Genomic DNA, 20,990 nt, shown 5'->3' with positions numbered 1-20,990 from the left:
CTCCAAGAGAATCGGAGCCCTTGGAAGCCAGAGTGCAGGGAGAACACTGGGTATCCCAGGCTGGAAAATGGCGGCAGACACAGCCGAGATAGGACAGCAGAGCCCCGTGAGGAAACACACAGGTGCGGGGGTTGGTGGCCAGGAGAGAGGCCACTACTAGAAATGACTCCTGAAGCGCGGCAAGTGGGGATCTCCCACTTCCCCGGGAAGAGATGATGGGGCCGGCCTCCACCTGATGAAGGGGCGAGGGTGGTGGCTGGGACCAACTGACGGTCGGGAGAGTGAGGAATGCAACTGACACCCAACTGAACCACAGAGAGAGACATCGGCTCACCAACAAATTCAGAAGGCCCAGGCAAGCCCGGGGTGCGAACAGGGGCCAGGAGCATAGGAGGAGAGCCTAGGCACCGGGGCAGCCTACAGGCGGGTGAACAATATAGGCAAAAAACAAAAAACAAACAGGCTTAAAAATATATAGCACCAAAAAGGGTACAAAGTTCCTCGTGTGCAGTAGCGAAGAGAAAATGAAGGTGGTGGAGAAGGGGTCTCAGCCAACCAGTGGTTATCAGAAAGCAAACAAGGGAAGACACAGGGGAATTCCCTTGGTGGAACTAGAGCTCTCACACACCCAGCAAGCTAGGTGTCATGCTTCATCATATGAGCACTGCCCCTCGTCAAGTCGGCGCTGCAATCCTTGACGGGCTCCCGAAATCGGGGCTCTTTGTCGGGGATCTTTTGTTTCTGCTGATAGGTGCATGGGGGTCAGGGGCCTTGTGTGAGAGCATGTAGCAGGAGGTGAAGTAAAAAGGGGTCAGTTAGTCCTAATTACCATTTTATTCAGAAGGTAAACTGCCCTATTAAAATGGTGTAGAGTGGCTAGGTGCTAGGAGTTAAGTGTCTAGACATGTAGCTCTACTCTATTGGATCAACATGTTTCATGCCGTTTGTGTCAGGAGGATCTTGGCAATTCATCAGGATCAAGAAAACTATCTACATTAAGTGGTAAAGTGACATCTACATACCACGTCCTAAGGTCTGTTACCTGTTGAAGATGAGAAAAATTATGACGATTCTAAAAAAATATATAATCTCTTCATACTGTACATGATTTATAAAACAGTTGTGCCGCAAGAATCACCGTGCTGGAGGCGTGCAAAAACAATCTAATTGTAGTGAGGTACCTCAACGGGCCATGTGGGAGTGGAGGGAGGGGAGAGATAAAAAACCGCTAATAGGTTGGCAAAGGATTCTATGGAAGAACACATGGACACACTCACCTAATAAGGTTGCTAGAGTTGCTAGCAACGGTACTGGGGGCTAAAAAAGGACACCGATTGGGTCCTGTAGAAACAAAAACAAAAAAGGTTCCAGGAATACAGTCAATGAGATGGACCTACAGTCATGTTGAAATAAATTACCTTAATTGAAGGTGGCGTTAAGCGTGGCAACAGGATACTGGGAAGACGGGACAGCCATCGCAAACCACAGCCCAAGCAGACTAGAGCATTTACCTTCCGTTGCTCTGCAACAACATACGTCGCTACCCGATCTCCGATATCTTGGTACTCTGCCCCATAGTTTACAGCCCGTTGCCTAGCAACGAGAGACGTCATTACCCCACGACTTATCACGTAACTTTACCTAGCAACGAGAGACGTCATGACGTTTCATGACACACTCCGTGATTTACTCGGAGACAGAGTATATCTTCCCGAGTCTCCCTTCATTTCTCACCACCCCGGTTCCTGGCGGTCTGGGTAGGTCGTCTGACTTAGCGTGAATCCACGTTGGTGAGTACTTAATCTATTTAATTTTTTCCCTGTCCGTTGAACAGCATCTGCCTGCTGGCGATCGGAGCCTCCCATGCATCTCTCTCCCCTTGATTGAACATATCGGCTACCACGCTCCGAGGCTAAGACATTCTTGCCCGGGCCCCGGATCCGGCATGCTTTAGTCTGCTTGGGATGTGGTTTGCGATGGCTGTCCCGTCTTCCCAGCATCCTGTTGCCACGCTTATCGCCACCTTCAATTAAGGTAATTTATTTCAACATGACTGTAGGTCCATCTCATTGACTGTATTCCTGGAACCTTTTTTGTTTTTGTTTCTACAGGACCCAATCGGTGTCCTTTTTAGCCGCCAGTACCGTTGCTAGCAACTCTAGCAACCTTATTAGGTGAGTGTGTCCATGTGTTCTTCCATAGAATCCTTTGCCAACCTATTAGCAGTTTTTTATCTCTCCCCTCCCTCCACTCCCACATGGCCCGTTGAGGTACCTCACAACAATTAGATTGTTTTTGCATGCCTCCAGCACGGTGATTCTTGCAACACAACTGTTTTATAAATCATGTACAGTATGAAGAGATTATATATTTTTTTAGAATCGTCATAATTTTTCTCATCTTCAACAGGTAACAGACCTTAGGAAGTGGTATGTAGATGTCACTTTACCACTTAATGTAGACAGTTTTCTTGATCCTCATGAATTGCCAAGATCCTCCTGACACAAACGGCATGAAACATGTTGATCCAATAGAGTAGAGCTACATGTCTAGACACTTAACTCCTAGCACCTAGCCACTCTACACCATTTTAATAGGGCAGTTTACCTTCTGAATAAAATGGTAATTAGGACTAACTGACCCCTTTTTACTTCACCTCCTGCTACATCCTCTCACATTAGGCCCCTCACCCCCATGCACCTATCGGCAGGAACAAAAGATCCCCGACAAAGAGCCCCGATTTCGGGAGCCCGTCAAGGATCGCAGCGCCGACTTGACGAGGGGCAGTGCACATATGATGAAGCATGACACCTAGCTTGCTGGGTGTGTGAGAGCTCTAGTTCCACCAAGGGAATTCCCCTGTGTCTTCCCTTGGTTGCTTTCTGATAACCACTGGTTGGTTGAGACCCCTTCTCCACCACCTTCATTTTCTCTTCGCTACTGCACACGAGGAACTTTGTACCCTTTTTGGTGCTAGTCTTTTGGGGTATGTACACTGGACCTCTTTAAACAACAACACCCCTGGTCCCCATTTTTGGATAATAATATTATTAAAAATATATAGCGCCATGACCCAAGGAGAGGGAGACGGATAGGAGCGACGGAGGTAGGCCCCGGAGCCGGAATCATCTTTTGGCTGGCAGCAGGAAGTAAAGGAAGCAACAGGCAAAGAGAAAGTGGCGAGCCCTGCAAATAAGCCCCTAACCCCACACAGGGACACAATCTAGTGCAACTTGGAGAGAGCTGAGGGGTGAAGAGCGGAGAAGAGAAGCCAGGGCATCCCCCACATCTCTGGGGCGTACAAGAGATCTCGGGATTGCCACACCTGGCTGGGGAAGACCCCCGGGACAACGGAAATAGAGGCACCCAGTGCATGGATCCCACTCAGGCTCGAATCTCTGAGCAGAGGGAGCAGGCTGGAAGCCCTACAAGACAGACCCGAACACAGGGTGGGGAGTCACCATGGGGAAGGTGTCTAAAAGACGGGACCCAGAGCAGCAGGAACAGGCGGGGCGACCCTGGAGGCCCCACGTTGAAGGTAACTGGTCGCAACGCCAGGAGAGACGCTCCAGAGGATCCCTCCCTCTACGACATACTTCAAGCTATCAAGACCTTAAGAGTGGAGGTGGAAACAAAAAATTGACACCCTCAGAGAGGACCTGGGACGGATGAGAGCGGATCATAGGAAGTCAGCAGAACGGGTCACAGCAACCGAAGGAGATGTCTGCAACATGAAACCCCAGGTGACCACAAAAACACATAGATTCACGGACATGGAGAAGCAGGTGCATGCCTAGAAACTTAGGAAGGAAGACGCCGAAAACAGAGCACGGCCAACAATTTGTGCAAAGTGGGATTGCCTGAAAAGATTGAGGGAGACAAGATGGTAGCATACTTAGAAAAATAGATCCGCACCAAAGTGGCGGAAGAAGGACTCGCTCCATATTTTGCCCTGGAGCGAGCACATAGAGTCCCTGCGAGAGCACCCCTACTGGGACGACCTTCGCGGCCAGTGGTGGCACACCTGCTATTTTACAAAGACAGAGACCATGTGCTGGGTCAGGCCTGATTGAAGGGTCAACTCATAGTGGACAATAGTACTGTCAGAATATTCCCAGACTTCTCCCGGGAGGTCCAGAAACAGAGAGCATCATAATATAGCCAAAAGGAAACTGCTATAGCAGGGCATACAATACTCCATGTGTTCCCTGCTAAATTGGGAGTGGTAACTACTGAAGGGACAAGGTTCTTCAATACGCACAGGAAGTGTGGGAATGGATCGACCAGCAGCACCACAGGAACAGGATGACTCAAGATAAGTATGACAAGAGCAAGGTCCGGCTCGACAAAGAGGTAGAGGAGAAAAAACTGCAAGTGCACAGTCGGTAGCGGAGACACAACGGGTAAGGGATAGTGCAGTAGAGGCGATAGCATCCCTCAGCGTACTTGGAAGGCAGGACACCATCTCCAGTGACTGGAATTCAGTGCTGGATCAATGGCTGCATTTGCCCGTGCAGTGACTTGCTAAGATGTCGTGTAGTTAAAATCTTATTGAATCGCACATGCACTTTTCTCATATTTTCTCACCTGCCGACTGCGTCACTGTGTTTGCCTTCACTTTAGGTCGCGCACGTTAGCATTAGCAGTAATGAGGTAGCTGTATTTAAAACAACACCTTGACGACGATGAATAGATGGGAGGTTTCTCTAGTGTCTGTGTAAGCATTAGGAATTAAGTCTAAATCCCTGCAGCGCAGTGATAGAAAATCTGGGCGCAAATAAAATTGTTTAGAAGTTTGATATCCTATGTAGCGCATTTCATCATGAGAAAAACGTAAATAAGAAAAACACAGTTATGCACACTGAATGTCTTCTGCCTGCAGCAGCCTTCGTAGTCACCAAAAAGCAGGAATTATCCAGTGTTGCACGGCCTGCGAAAACCAAAAGGACGTTTCCATGCCCCAGCCTTTGTTCAAGTGTTCTCTTTGGGCAGGTCACACCTTGCCTTTTGTTCAGTTACACGCAACTAACTGCCCTTCAAATTATGATATTTCAATGTCACACACTGCACTTGGCTTTACAAGCATTCCAGTGGGGGGGGTCTCTGAGGAGCAGCACGGTAGGCATGCAGGGAGAGGGAAGAGAACTGACTCTGATTACCAGTAACTACGAGCCATCCAACAACTTTAGAGGACGTATACAGACAGGCAGGGCTGCACTATGGATACAATACCAGACATGTATCCCAGTACAAGCAAAAACACTTCACATACAACCAGGGGTACCATGAGCTGGTACAATCCTGTGTAGTGACTAAGCCAGAACAGTAAGTATTACACCCTAACATACTACTCACATTTTACGAGGGAGAGCTGGTGAGCAGTTTCCACACCGGTGATCAGATGCCATGGCCTGTATCCCACTAAGAAAGTAAGCTGCCTTTAAACGTTAGTGATGGTATGGGCTGGTCAAGGGCACAGTAGTCACTCATACTAAAGGAGTACTCATTTGTGTGAGCAACACAACATAATCACCTAGAGCACTGGTCAAGGGACTTGTTATAAACACATTGCTTTGTTTTAAAAAGTTAGATGAAGGAAAATGAATGTTACAGCTGCCTAAACATGGGATAAGTCAGATTCACAATTCAAAAGTTGAGAGGAAGGCTGCAGAACACTTTTAAAGGAATTCTAAATGAAATCTAAATTAAATGCATACCCATCTTTGGAAAGATTATAAGAGCCTCATTCTAAATGCCTTGTTAATTACAAATTCAAACACAGATGGTGATAACGCCGTTGTATGATTTGGTTTGGAGTAAACTGCACTCTTTTCACAGGTTTTTGTGTTTTTATTAGGACGTTGTGTGGGCAAATTAGTACCATTAGAAGAATACCATGCAGAAAAAGTAGATAGAAAGAACGTTTTAGCATACTAGACTCAGTTTCACTCTGCAAATCATGGAATTTTGTCAAAAAATCTATCTGAAACCATGCACAAAGGTTTTACCCTGGACATATTCTGCTGGTGAATGAAATTGTAAGTGTGCTTGATATAGAGAATTCTCCAGTAGCACAGTGTGTGATCCAGTGGAACACGACTGGCCACGGCATTATAAATAACCCCAAAATATGTATAGAAAAAAAGACTATTGCGACAAGCTTTACCCATGATCCTCTTCATTACTCTGTACATCACTCCCGTGCTTCAAAGTTAGAGCCGCAAAAAATAATTTCAAATGTATACAAACAGATAGGTACATAGATAAAGACTAGGGGTGGGCGGAATTTGCGAAATTCACTTTCGCAAATTATCGCAAAATTGTTAAAAATCTCTGCAAACACGCGGAAATATCGCGTAGATGCGGAAGTTTTTTTCCCGCCCGTTCGCGGTATTTTCTGCGTGGTCGCGGCTCGCCAACTTACCCATGCGGTTGCTCGTGGGCGCGGCCATCTTGTTTTCACTTGTCTCGCGGTGCATGATCGCGAGAAGAAAGACGTGATCGCGCGACGAATGACGTTACTGCGGACACGAACTGTCACGAGACAGCGCAAATGGCTACCAACAATCCAACATCTCGTGGAGAACGCGACCGGATCGGGAAAACTTGACGGCGAACGCGGGGATTCAGGTAAGGCGATCGCGCGCACGCGAGAATGTATTATTTTACAGCGCGAGCAAGCAAAAAATTTCGGGTACATTGGGGAAATTTTTACATTTTTGGCGCTCTCCACGGAACGCGAAAATGTCAAATTATCGCAATTTCCGCGAGCGGAACGGAATTTTAGCCCAGGCCTAATAAAGACATACAAATACACAAAAGCATGTAGAGCCTTCAGTAAAGAGAATCTTATATTCATGTTCTCTCGCCCCATAAGTCTGTGGTCACAGCCCTAATGTCTGGATCCCACCTGCACTACCCAATGAATCTATAATTCAAGAGAAGATTACAAACGAACAACAGAGAACTATTAGCCAATTACTGGCATCATATTTGTTAACTTAAAACGGCAGGCACTTAAAATGAATGAATCATATCTTGTTCTTTTTCGAAGCCCCAGCAGCGCGTGGAGGGATGCGAGTGGGCACCTACAGTGCCGATGTCCTGGCATGACAGACATTAAGGCGTTGATGGACTATCATCCATCATAACTCCCGTATGATGCTGTCAATTTGAGCTGACTGCAAAAGCCACCCAGACCCGTATTAATGCACAGCTGCTGTGCAGTACACGTGCCTTCGCTACAAGAACAAGCGCAGAACACATTCCTTCATTTCTGCAGAAAATCCCTACATTTGTCTTGATAATTACGTGGGATTTTTCTAGTATTTGAAATTTGGCGTTTCCAAGTAAAATATAAGGGCCTGCGTTTTAAACACTTCCATTTTCAATGTTAGAGTATAAGTGTTTCAGAGTTCATGCAAAATAATCTGATAAAAAACGCTGAAACGCTTCTTCGTGTTAAAAAAACACACAATCTTGAACTCTGAAACACTTATACTCTAACAATGGGTTCTTATCAATCTTTTCTTGACAAGCATTCCTAGAACTCGGCCTGTGCACTGTCATTTGAGCCAGTGTCGACCTTTGGCTCTCCATTTCAGTTTGATCATGGCTCATCCACCTCAATAGTGCCCTTCCTTCGTCTGCCTGGGAAGGATCACGGGAGAGGCCAGCTGAAAGCTCAAAGGCTTTCCTAAACTCTGCAGAGTCTGTCGAGCTGGATTCTGTGAGAGCACTGCACTTGACGAAGCAGCAGCGCGGGAAGCTGTGGATTGAACCCACCCTTCCCTTTGTCGTCACAGAGTGGGCTGGGGTCCATGATGGTCTCTCACCCACCCCACCCCGTGACGACAAAGGGAAGGGTAGACTGTGGCATGGCTTCACTCCTTGACTGACGTGAAGCTCCTGACGCCCCAGGGTTTCAGCCTGAAGCGCCCGCAGGCCAACTTGAAGAAAACATCATTAAGGGGTGGAACTCATTCCAGGAGGCTATGGAATTGCCTGGGTGATGACATCACAGACCCCAGGGATGTGAGATTGTCAGCCCGGCAATTACACTGATTGCAGCCAGGCTACTTGTGTACAGACCTCCGGCCCCCCCGGGCTGTTTCATGAAGCTATTAGTAATGCTGCGGCCCCCACTGTCTAATATTGGGGGACTTTAATGTCCACATGGATAAAATCAACGATCCAGATGCTACCAGCTTAACGGACGCTCTGAATATTTTTAAACTGACTCCTTTTTTCAGGCTCCGACCCATGAAAAGGGCCATATTCTCGACCAGGTGTTCTCCACATGGGACATAGATGTCTCCCCCCCGACCTCTGGTGTGGTCAGACCATTTTCTCTTGGAGTTTAAAGTCCATCGAGAGTCCGCGACCTTTAACACCCAGGGCAAGCCTCTTATGGGTAGTTTTAGACCTTATCACTGTATCACACCTGAAGCGGTGATGGGGTTCTTGATTCCCACCCACTTGTTTTGAGTGGTAATGTGGAAGACGATGCGACTGCCCTGGACAATTGGCTACTGCTCCGTGCAGCAGAGCTCGCCCCTCCCTCTTCCTGTCCTGCCCATACCTCAAGAGTCTCTGCTCCCTGGTTTACTCCTGCTCTTAAAGAAAGTAGGAGTATTTGTAAAAGACTCGAGAGAGTATGGTGGAGAAACTTCTAGATTAGGGAGAAAACTGTGTAAACAAGCACTTAAGTCGCACCACAAACTTATTCTCAAGGAGAATTATTTTTTTTTCCCATCAAGAATAGAGGCAGCTTGTAATACAAATAAAGAGATTTTTAAAATAGTAAAGGAGTTCTCATCCCCCAAGGCAGTAACTAGGACATTCTCCCCCTCAGCACTTTGGGTGGATCAGATGGCCGCTTTATTTGCTGAAAAAATCAGAAAGATCCAGGATACATTTCCTATCGCCCTTTTGGCTAACAATGTGGACAGGGTCCCCTCCCATCCTTCCCCTCGGCCCGTTGTGCCTCTCTTTACGGAGTTCCCTCCTCTTCCGCTTGTAACCTCATTAGGCATCCTAAAGAATCTGAAATCTGGTGCTCTATCTGATCCCTGTCCTGCGTCTATTTTGGCAGCAATAGCTATGCCCATTAATCCCTATGTCAATCAGATATTGAATACCTCCTTGCAGCAGGGGTTTGTCCCTGGCAAGTGGAAGGAAGCACACATACTTTCCCTCCTGAAAAAACCTAACATGGATCCTGAGACACCGACTAATTATAGGCCCATATCCCTCCTGCCTTCCTTTTCCAAAGTATTGGAAAAATATGTTCACTCAGTCACCTCTGCTTTTCAAACAACATTTTGCACCAAAGTCAATCTGGGTTTCGCCCAAATTTTAGTACTGAAACGGCAATTTCGGAGTCTATCAAGGACGTTTTAGACAGGGGTGGTAAGGCTATGCTGATACTATTAGATCTTTCAGCAGCCTTTGATACCGTCCCCCATAGCCGACTCCTAATGAGACTCCAGGAGTCTGGCTTTGGAGGGACGGTACTCAAATGGTTTGCCTCTTTTTTGTCAGGGTGCCAACAAACTGTCTGGGCTCCCACTTTTTCAGCACTAATTCCCCCTTTGGAGGTGGGAGTACCTTAGGGCTCGGTTCTCAGCCCTACCTTATTTAATCTGTACATTTCTCCTCTGGCTAGTCTTGCTGAGTTGCATGGAGCTAAAATAGTGTTGTATGCTGACGGCACCCAATTACTTTTTACATGCGACAAAGATTCAGAGTTTAAGGGGGAAGCTATTAAGACCTGTCTGTCGGCAGTGTTTTCCTGGCTCCAACAGAATCAACTCAAATGTAATTCCGACAAGTCAGAAATCATTTTCTTTGGCTGCCCATCCAACAACCTGTGGCAGAGCTGGTGGCCTCATGATATGCACCCTCCAGCCAACGCGGTGTTGTCCGTAAAAAATCTAGGTGCAAAGCTGGACAATTCCCTGAGCATGAAGCTACAGGTTCAGACTGTGGCCGGTCACTGCTTTGGCTTTTTGAAAATGCTTAAACAATTTCTGCCACTACTTCAGATCTCACACAGGAAAACTGTGGTCCAGGCCCTGATTGGCTCTAGGCTGGACGATGTGAATATTCTATATCTTGGCCTCCCAGAGTATCTGCTTACCCGCCTTCAGGTAGTGCAAATGCTGCGGCCAGGGCTATTTTATCTCTTGGCCCCAGGACTCGGGTATCTGTTCATCTGAACACACTGGCTACCGATTCGTAAGCGGATACAGTTTAAGGCCCTTGTGTTGGCTTTCAAGTCCTTACATGGCTCTGGAGCCCCCAATCTGAGGAAGAGAGTTCAATTTTACCATCCTCACCGCCCTCTTCGTTCCGCCTCCTTGGCGTTAGTCTGCACTCCGGTGGTGAAGCACTCCCGAATAGGAGGACGCTCCTTTCAGCTTCAAGTGGCTACACTATGGAATAACCTATCACTTGCTCTGAGACTACTTCAGGATCTCCTTCCCTTTAGAAAAGCCCTTAAGACATGGTTGTTTCAGCAATAACTTACCACTAAGTTTCCTGCATATTACCCCTCCCTTTTTGTTAGTCTTCACTCACTCAGCGCCGGGACACTCAGTAGAGTAGCTGTGTGCTTTATAAAACCCCTGTTAACATAACAAGCAAATGTACCAGGTGAAGTGAGTCGTGTGTGTGTGTGTCAGTGTATCTGAGGCCACGAGTGAGTGCTACTGCAAGTTTGTGTGCGTGTGTTTCAAATCTTACATTTCTCTAAGGTGGCTTTGAGGCTGAATAGAGGGGCGGCGCTCCAACACCCACAAGGGGGAGCTGCCCCTGAATGAACAGTAGAATGACATATAACCTATTGTCCTGGAACGTCTGGAGCATGTACTCCATGCAAAAGCAACATAAAATCTTCTCACACCTGAGTAGACGGGGGGATTCATATTGCCTTGTTGCAGGATACACACACCCTGGCTTCAGGAAAGCCTTTAAAGCTGTGATTAGAGGGAGGTGCGTGGCGACATCCATTGGAGTACGGTGGGCACTAATTACGGATGTGGAAAGGGCAGACCGAGTATTGAGAGACAGAGAGACACGACGCCCGAACAACCGGAGCTCTGCCAGGAACTCCTGGATGCGAAGGAGGAAGCAGCAGTCCAGGAAGAACAATTGTGGTGCTTCGACTATAAAACATATATTGACCGAACCCCCACGGAGAGAGATAAGGTGGGCAGACTATTGGCCTGGTTGGCCAATCCGGCCCGTAGAGGTAATAATATAATGGAAGTGGCTGACCAAGCAGGACACCCCCTATATAGACAGGCTGAGATAAACAATAAGTTCCTCGAATATTATAAACACCTACATAAGAGCTCGGGGTCCAGAGGGGGAAGAATGACACTGGAAGTCCTGGCCTGGCTTCCTATCCATGCACTGTCTGACGAGGAGGCAGATCAACTGGGTACTGAAATCTCAGAGCACGAGACTAGAGCAGCGATTAAAGGACTGGCCAGAGGCAAGACCCCGGGACAGATGGACTCCCTATGGAGTTCTATGCCACCTATGTGGAAGAACTGGCCCCCAAGCTGGTAGAGTTATATGCAGTGGCAGGGGAGGAGGGAATCCTGCCAAAGACCACCCGAGAGGCAATGGTGATTCCACTGCTCAAACTGGATAAGTCCCCTCTAGAATGCGCAGTCTACAGGCCACTGTCGATGCTCAATCTAGACTTTAAAATTCTAAGTAAATTGCTGGCGATGAGACTCCTTCATGACTACCCTGGTCCATCCGGACCAGGAGGGGTTCATCCCAGATAGAAACACGTCTCTAAATATAAGATGGCTTCTCTCCATATTGGAGGCAGGCAGAAGCGAGGAACAGGAGGGAGCGATCTTCGCCATAAATATCGATAAAGCTTTCAACAGCCTAGAATGGGACTTTCTTTATGCCGTCCTAGAAAAGATGGGTGTAGGCCAGGGATTCAAAGGATGGGTGAAACTGCTGTATTCAAGCCCATGGGTCAGAGTACGTACGGGCCGCACGATCACAGAACAGTACCAAGTGGAGAGGGGTACGCGCCAGGGGTGCCCCTTTTCCCCCCTGTTATTTGCCCTGGTCATGGAGCCCCTGGCCTGCTTGGCAGGGACGAGCGGCAGATACAGAGGCCTACTACGATTGGGAGGGCAGGCACATCACATAGCATTATATGCTGGCAATCTTCTCTTATTTCTGAAGGGCGCTGAGGAGGAACTGCGAGGGGCCAGGAACATGATGGAAGAGTTCAGGACCCTCTCTGGGTTAGGAGTTAATTGGCAGTAATCTCGACTCTTCCTGATAGTAGATGTCAGGCAACCACCTGAGGGATTGGGATACCTGAGGTGGGAGCCCCGATGCTTTAAATACCTGGGGGTAAAAGTATTTCACTCGTTGTTGGACATCCAGGAAGGAAACATAAGAGGGGCATTGAGGTCTTTAAAGGACAATATGGCCTGCTGGGGAAAACTCCCTATTTCCATGTCTGGAAGGATCGCCCTGTTAAAAATGGTTGCACTCCCCAGACTATTGTATTTTTTTACCACGTTGCCTGTGTGGATACTCAGAGCGTGGTTTCAAGAGCTAGACTTATGCCTCCCATCCTTTATATGGGGGACTGGAAGACGCAGGGTGGCCCTGACAATACTAAAACGACCCTTGGCGGAGGAGGGGCTGGCGGTCCCTGACTTCGAGACATATTACCTGCCAGGGCAGCTACAGAGACTTATGCAGTGGATAGCAGGGAGAATGACACCAGATAGGGAGGTAGGCCCCCTCACCCCTGAGAGAGATGTACTAATCCGAAACACAAACACAAACAAACACAAGGTGATACAGCGGAACTGGAATAGATGCCTCCAGAGGACACAGACTAGACAGCCCTACTCACCGGACCTGCCGCTGACAAGTCTCCGAGCTTCACCACATGGGGGGCAATGAAGAGGACTAGTGGAATCGGAGCAGGCAGGGGCCATGAAAGTGGGGGACTTTTACAGGGATGGGGAATTGATACCGTTTTAGGAATTTTGCATGGAATGGGACATCCCCCAGGGCCAGTTTCTGCTCCACATGGCAATTACGGGAGTTATACAACGACAGTGGGGATGGGTACCCTTGAGCCTGCTCGCCACACCACGTGTGGGTACATAGGAACAGCTGGGGTCACCATAAAAGCAGTTACCTGCCTGTACAGGGCGATAGGCAAAGACTCCGCTAAGCCACTAGACACGCTGAGAAACTGCTGGACAGAAGAGCCGGGAGAACATACAGCACAGGACGCCCAGGGTTTCAAGGAATGCCCGATTTGGCTTGATTCATTTTTACATACTGCATCGGGAATACATCACTCCGAACTGAATTATCCGCTACTTCCACACAGATGATGCGAAGTGTCCGAGATGTGGGGAGGTGGGACTCAGCTTCATACACCTGATATGGAGCTGCCAGGAAGCAGGAACTGGAGAAATGGGCGGGCTGTGAGGGCAGAATCCTGCTCAGGAGTGCACAACGGGGACTGGGTAAACTTGAGAGGACCAGGGCCTGGAAGGCACTGGTAGAGTTGATGCGACACACTGACCAGCGATCCAGATCCACTACACCAATGACACACTCACAACAGGGGAGCCCCATAAGACATAACCAGGAGGGGGCATTAGAACAGGATCCCGTAGATACAACTACCTAGGATAGAATAGGGAACATAGGACGATACAAGACCAGGATCAACATCTGAAAAATGGATAACCACACAATAGACATTAAAGGTTGGAACAGTTTAGCGGGGACAAGATAAGTTGATGACCTGCAGTGAGGGCTCGGGAGGGGGGAGTTGGGGGGGGGGGGGGGGCTAAGAATAAAAACAATGCTAAACTTAAATAGATGGATTGACCTAAGCTGATGTAAGTATATGATAACATGAAAACCAGTAATGTAAAGTAGAAAGTACACAATGGTATAATGCGGAGGTGCAACAAAGGAAATAAAATATGTTTTTTTTTAAATACAATAATAACCATACTATGATGGGCTACGCACATACCAAGGCTATCCTGATACCAGTTCTGCCGCTAAGACATCAGGTCTCTTCCAGACCCTTAAACCCTGACCTCGAGGTAGGGAGGACTTAGGATAACATGACAAAAGTCTCTGTATACTGGGGATGGAGAATGCCTTATGGGTCAAGAACCATTTTAATATGCACTGTTTAGTATATTTACAGCGCTAGGTAAAAAACACATGATCAGTCAAGAATGTGAAATATCTGCCTAAGAGATAATATTTAAAAATCTCTACTGCCCGCTTTTAATCAAATTCTCCTTCTCTACTGTGGAATATTTATGGCAGTAGTTGAAGGCTAATATTCAAGACTGAGTGAGTCCCATTAGGCTATGTCTACGGCAACATTTCAAACAATCTAATTTGAGTATTCAGTTTGTAGAAAAAGTCTTCATCTGCCAATTTTCCTCATGTTGGAGCAGGCTTTTCCAGCAGATCAGACAAAGGGGCAGCAATGTTGGAAACATTAGGTCTAAAACAATTGCAGTACCCAACAAAGCACAGAAAAGCTTCTTTCTTTGTGGCAGGTAAAACCATTATCTTAAGGCGCCCCCACTTTTCTTAGCTGAGTTTTGTAAGTCTATTTTCAATATTGGATTTGTTTTGCAGCTATGACACTCTTATGAATATTAGACTAACTGTCTTAAAAAAGCTTTGACTTAAATAGTATTTTTGATCAGTGCTGTCTAGCCAGTCTGTGAAGAGAAGGCAATACACACTTTTTTCAATATGGAGGCCTGGTCTTGTTGTACCTCAGAAAATGTGCTGTTATCTACCAAGTTTAGGACTACCTTCTGATCTCAATGAAGTAATAATTTGTCTTTATCAATTGGTTGGTTAGCTATAGGACCACTTACCTTGTATAGTTTTGGTTAGTTAGTCACTTTTTTAACTGTTAACTTAACCTATGCAGGCCAGGCTGAAGTCCACCAATTTTTATATACAAAGGAGAAATAATAGCACAATTGAACAATAATACACTTTCTGAATAAATACAAACCTTCCACAGATCAGAAATGTGAAAGGTGGCCTTGTGGTACACTCCTTCTCTCCAGGCACGGTATCTTGAGTACCAGACTAGCCAGGGGTTCAGTTCATATCCAACAGCTTGAAATCCCACTTTAGCAGCCGCAATGACCTAAACACAAAAAACTATTAATGTGGTGATCATTTCACCCACAAGTCTTAAAAACATACAGAAATTATATCTATATATCAGACTCCCTTGTTTGGACACCATACATTAATTTACTGTCAAATGCAATAGCATCAGGGGGTGAGATACAACAATCAGGAAGGAGATCCAAAATTGTTTGCATTTATAAAAAAACAGGTGATGTATGTATCCCTTCTAACTACAGGCTAATCAGTTTAATTGATAACCTGCAGAAGATGTTTGCACGACAAGTGCTGGACAAATTGATAGATTGGGTTGAATCTAAAGATATTATGACTCCCCTCCAGGCTGGCATCCGAACAAAGATCAGCACCTGCGACCAAATGTTTAGATTTGCAATGTTACACTGGAAGTATGTCACCATACTCAAACAAAAGCTATACGAGGTCTTTGTAGATCTCAGGGCCGCCATTGGGCTTATTCCACGGTGTCCCTACTAACCTTATCCAGCTTATGTCTAGACTTCCTACTAAAAATGTTGGTCAAGTTCGATATTCAAGTTTTAATCGACAAGTTCCAAGGGTTTTGTAGGTCAATGGGCATAGAGCTTAAAGTAAAAAAATATATATATATGGTGTTTGGAATGGGCCTGTCCAAAAATTATGTCATTCGCGTGGGTGGGGGAAGTACTAGAGAGGGTGCATACTTTTAACTATCTTGGGGTCAAGTTAATGAAGAGGAATATAACATGTTACTACGCGTGCTATTACCACGCAGTAGGTTACAACGCAGTCGTTACAATGACGGCGTTGTTACCACGCATGGCTTTATATCGCAAGTCGTTTCTATGGCTTGCGCTAGGTGGTGCGCTGAACTTAGGAATAGTATGAATGACTATTCGTACTCCAGTTAGCACAACAGCAGGGAATGTGTTGGATTTAAGATCCAACACATTCCTTGGTCTTGCACGCTACCTAGCGCAACTCATAGAAACGACTTGCGATGCAAAGCCACGCGTGGTAACAACGCGGTCGTTGTAACTACCATGTTGTTACCTACCTGAGTGGTAATAGCAGCGTTGTAAACGCTGTTTCCCATGGAGAGTTTTAAATGGACAGGACAAACCACTAGGAGTGCTATGTTAAAAGAGCAGAGATCAAATGCTACAAAAGCAAACAAGTTCACGTCTTGTTTCATCAGCCCTAGAGGTCAACCACGCAAAAGCACAGGGCGCTGCACTTAATGGTGCCCAGATCTGGGGCTACACAGATGTGCGCCCACTATTCATCGCTGAAAATAAATATGCAAAAAAGCTAACAGCATCCCTTTAATTCCATTATATTTTGAATTGGGACTGAAAAGAATCAACGATCAGGCAGCACTTAAATCGCTAATGTACTGGATTCGTCTCTGGTCTACACCAGAGTTAAGTGATTACAGAGATGCGCTGAAAGATTTCCTTGACTTAAGGGGAGCGAAGGCAGTTCCCTGGCTCAAAGGTATCTCACATTGGTTCCAGAGGCTGGGTCTTAACAGGTTATGGGATGTGCACAATGCTATATCTCCAGCTGTTATTGTCAATTTGAAAACATGCTATTGGGCACACATACATGGAGGTTACATAAGAAATGGATCATTTACTAAAATGTTTCTTGATTTCAAATTGGTCCCTTTTGGTTGTTTTTAGATTATATAACTCCTGCCATAGCAAAAAGCTTGTATGTTCGCTTTCGCCTAAGTATTCTTCCATTGAGATCCTTTACTGATAAATGGAACAAGGACCTACCCACAAGCCTTTGTCCTGCTTGTACTTTAGACATAGAGACTCAGACTCACATATTGTTTTTTTTTGTTCAGAATACCTAGGGTCTCATCGTAAAAGGATTCGTCCAATATGTTGATTCTTAGGCTTGTCAAGATATCTAGTGGCACAAAGAATTATAATAATAACTGACCCGACTCCGGCTATTGTTTTTTCTGTCAGCAAATCTTTGCACGCTGTTAGGCATAGGTGCAGCAAACTTCTAAAGGAGATAGCACATTGAATAATGATGCACGCTAATTTTTTACAATCATACTTTTTGGATTATATATAAATGCATATTTATAATGTTTTTAAACCTGATTGAGGTTTAAATCCCCTGACAACAAATTATTTGTACCCAGTCCTTCAGTCAATTTTGTATCAATCGACTATTTGGGGGAATTAAATGTTTACAGTTTAACAGATAGGGAAACAAAATGAAACCGACTTGAGCAGGTGCAATCCTATTTATCAACTTATTTATTTTTTAGACGTTTGACTGTATTACTGTGTGTACACTTTGATGGTTCTTGGTAACCGAAATAAAGTATTCTACTAATATATATACCTAGGATGTGAACTTTTGAATCTGCCAGAGTTTGCTAAAGGGACTTCCCTGGAGCACGTCGTTCTGATGAAACTTTACTTCAAAAAAGGCAAGTAAGAACTAATTTAACCTGGGTGGTCGTGGAATCCACTGAAGTTTCTGTGACTATCGGATGTAGCAGTAACATGGTATTTAACCCAGTAAAAGCTTTACAAGCATTTGGTAGAAAGAAACACTTTGGGAAGTCCTGCCAAGAACGACATTGAAGGAACTTAAGGTTGAATGATATGTGAGAGGCATTGGAGTCCAAGGATTGATAAATGAAGGAATAACAACATAAATATGTAAAGGATAACTAACAAGCATATGATTTTCAAAACGATTTTCGAATTGAAAAGACAAAAGAATAAATAAAGTACTCATTACCTTTACAGGAAAGGAATAATTGAAAACAAAAAAACGGACTGCCTGTTTAAAAGTAAGCAAATGGACATTTGTCCTTCTTCAATGTCTCAGTTACGTTTTAAAATGCTAACGAACCCACCTTTGAACTATGCATATGATTGAGGGGTGCTTCACCTCGAAACGCGTCATGCTGTTTTGCCTGGAATAAAGAATTTAGAAAGCACGTCGGTGTGGCCTGTTTCACGCTGCTGAAGGGTGCGCGTGTGTTCGTGTGGAATATATATATATATATATATATATATATTCACTTAAAAAACCATAGGTTTCACACGTTATAGTTAGGTGGATATTTCACTCGTAAAAAAACAATGAAATTCCCCCGTTATAGTTAGTTCAGATAACTATAACTCGCACGCCCGCAATCCTGCTCATGACGTCACATATTACATCACTCATGACATGGTCAGTGGCATCACTCATGACATCACTGATGACATCATCCTTGTGATAGAGTGGCGGTCGCGCGAGTTATAGAGTTATCTGAACTAACTATAACGGGGGAATTTCATTGGTTTTTTACGAGTGAAATATCCACCTAACTATAACATGTGTGAAACCTATGGTTTTTTAAGTGAATTTGCAAGGTTTTTTAAATGCTAATTCCTAACTATAACGTGTGTGAAACCTATGTTTTTTTCAGTGAATTTGTACATTTTTTTAAATGCTAAGTTATGTATGTATTATTATTTTTTTTATATATTTATTTTACAATAAACTACGTATTTAAATTTTTTAAATTTTTTTTTATGGTTTTTCACCGTGCGCGCATCCCCGCAGTTTAAAAAAAAAAATTACAATGTTTTTTTCTGCCTTAGGGGTCCTTCAGGGACCCCCCGACAAAGGCTAGGGGGTCAGGAACGCTCTACCCTGCCCCCTTGTCACGTTCGCCACCTTCCTTTTTCACTCTCACACTGAAAACAAACAAAATGGCGGCCGACACTTCCTGATTTCGACCGATTCGAACGTTGACTGACATGTAACCACCAATCAGAATTACGCCCGCGCACGTTAGGGTGTGCGCACCGTGCGCGCACGGTGCACGCACGGTGCGCGGCTATAGATATTTATGTGCTTTAACTGCAATTTTCTCAGGAAATACTGAACAGATTGACTCCCTATATGCAAAAGGCACATCCCTGACCTGAAGACTACCTCTCTGTCAAATTTCAAGTAATTCTGTTCAGCCGCTCGGGCTGTACCTTCGACTAAAGGTCCTAAGGGAAAATGCATGGGGAAAACGCGTTTTGGGACCCCCCTTTTTACTCGGCCCCCGCTTGACGAATCACCCCGAGACTTTCAGGGTAGGAGCTGAGCGGAGTGCCCCATTAGTTTTGAAAATTTCGCGAAGATTCGTCAACCGGCGCCAAAGTTATTCAAAATAGAATTTTGAGATTTCCTGTGGAAACACGGTCCTAACTATAACTATCTACTGGCGATCGCCAGTAGATAATATATATATATATATATTCACTGAAAAAACCATAGGTTTCAGGAGCGTTATAGTTAGTTGGACATTGCACTCGTACAAAACCATTGAAATTCCCCCGTTATAGTTAGTTCAGCTAACTATAACTCGCGCACCTGCAATGCACTGCTGATGAAGTCACATATTACATCACTCATGACATGGTCAGTGACATCACTCATGACATCACCGATGACATCTCAAATGACATCACTGATGGCATCATCCAGCGAATGTGTGTTTTTCTGAAAATTAAATATGTTTTATATATGTATATCTCAAGGTCGATGGAAGAATAAATGGGTCTATATGTGTCTAAATGGATGATTACATGGGTTAGTGAGTAATGTTTAAATATATAAATATCTGTATCAGTCTCTCACTTTGTGTATACGTGGCTGCATGTGTTGGTGAGTACCTACATGAGTGTCCATATAGGTTATTAGTTGTTTTTTTGAGTATCAGTATGAGTGTCTTTATAGTTCGGTGGGGGTATTACGTAATGCATAGATGCATGAAGGAGTGACTCACTGCTTGTATATGTTGAAGACAACATGTGTGCAGGACTGTATGGGTAGATGAGTGTGTGTATGGGTGTGTTAGTGAATGAATGGCTGTCTCAATAGTGTCTTTATGAGTAACTACATAAGTTTTAAACTAGTATATGTGAGTATTGGTGTATATAAGTGAGTATATGTGAGAGATTGGAAGAGTTCCTGTATAAATTAGTATGTGTTTCTATAAGTGATTGCTTAAGAGAGTAAGTATGTGTAAGTTTCCGTAGAAGTAAGTGTGGTAGTGGGTATAACTGTATATGCAATTTAATGGATGCTTGATACTTTGTTTGACTATGTGTGTGAGTAACTCTATGGATGAGTGTCATTGTGTAACAGGATGTATAGGTCTATGAGTACATATGATGAGTGAGTACATATATGAGTGACTGTATATGACTGTTGGTGAATGAGTGGATGTGTGTGTAGATCTTGGAATTACTAAATAGGTGTGTTGTAAGCGGTATTGGTATGTCCATTGTTTTGAAAATGTTAGTTTCTATTTTTGAGTGTGTGTATCAAAGGTTATATTAGGGTGAGAGGAGGTCTGCCACTCTATCACAAGAGTGATGTCATCAGTGATGTCATTTGAGATGTCATCAGTGATGTCATGAGTGATGTCACTGACCATGTCATGAGTGATGTAATATGTGACGTCATCAGCAGTGCATTGCGGGCGCGCAAGTTATAGTTAGCTGAACTAACTATAACGTGGGAATTTCAATGGTTTTGTACGAGTGAAATGTCCAACTAACCATAACGCCCCTGAAACCTATGTTTTTTTCAGTGAATTTCTAAGGTTTTTTAAATGCTAATTTGTAACTATAACGTGCCTGAAACCTATGGTTTTTTCAGTTAATTCCTAAGGTTTTTTAAATGCTAGTTTCTAACTATGCCTACAGAGGTAGGACATGTGAAGAAAGAAGAAAAAACACACAGAAAGAAGAAAAAGAAATGCAGAAAGA

At 44.8% G+C, this 20,990-nt stretch overlaps 1 protein-coding gene across 5 annotated transcripts in view; it reads right to left on the bottom strand.

The window, feature by feature from the left end:
• Positions 1 to 20,990, bottom strand: part of ATPSCKMT (ATP synthase c subunit lysine N-methyltransferase) — a 216,236-nt gene that overhangs the window by 111,560 nt on the left and 83,686 nt on the right. For all 5 annotated transcript variants that reach the window (XM_085606091.1, XM_085606092.1, XM_085606093.1 and 2 more), the window contains exon 3: positions 15,074 to 15,211. In XM_085606091.1, coding sequence (XP_085462217.1) covers positions 15,074 to 15,211 — 138 coding nt within the window. The remainder of the gene's footprint in view (positions 1 to 15,073; positions 15,212 to 20,990) is intronic.

The sequence above is a fragment of the Triturus cristatus genome, chromosome 5_1 (assembly GCF_964204655.1).
Source record: "Triturus cristatus chromosome 5_1, aTriCri1.1, whole genome shotgun sequence".
NCBI lineage: Eukaryota > Metazoa > Chordata > Amphibia > Caudata > Salamandridae > Triturus > Triturus cristatus.
Note: the sequence above shows the minus strand (reverse complement) of the source record. Positions and strands in the feature narration are given on the sequence as shown.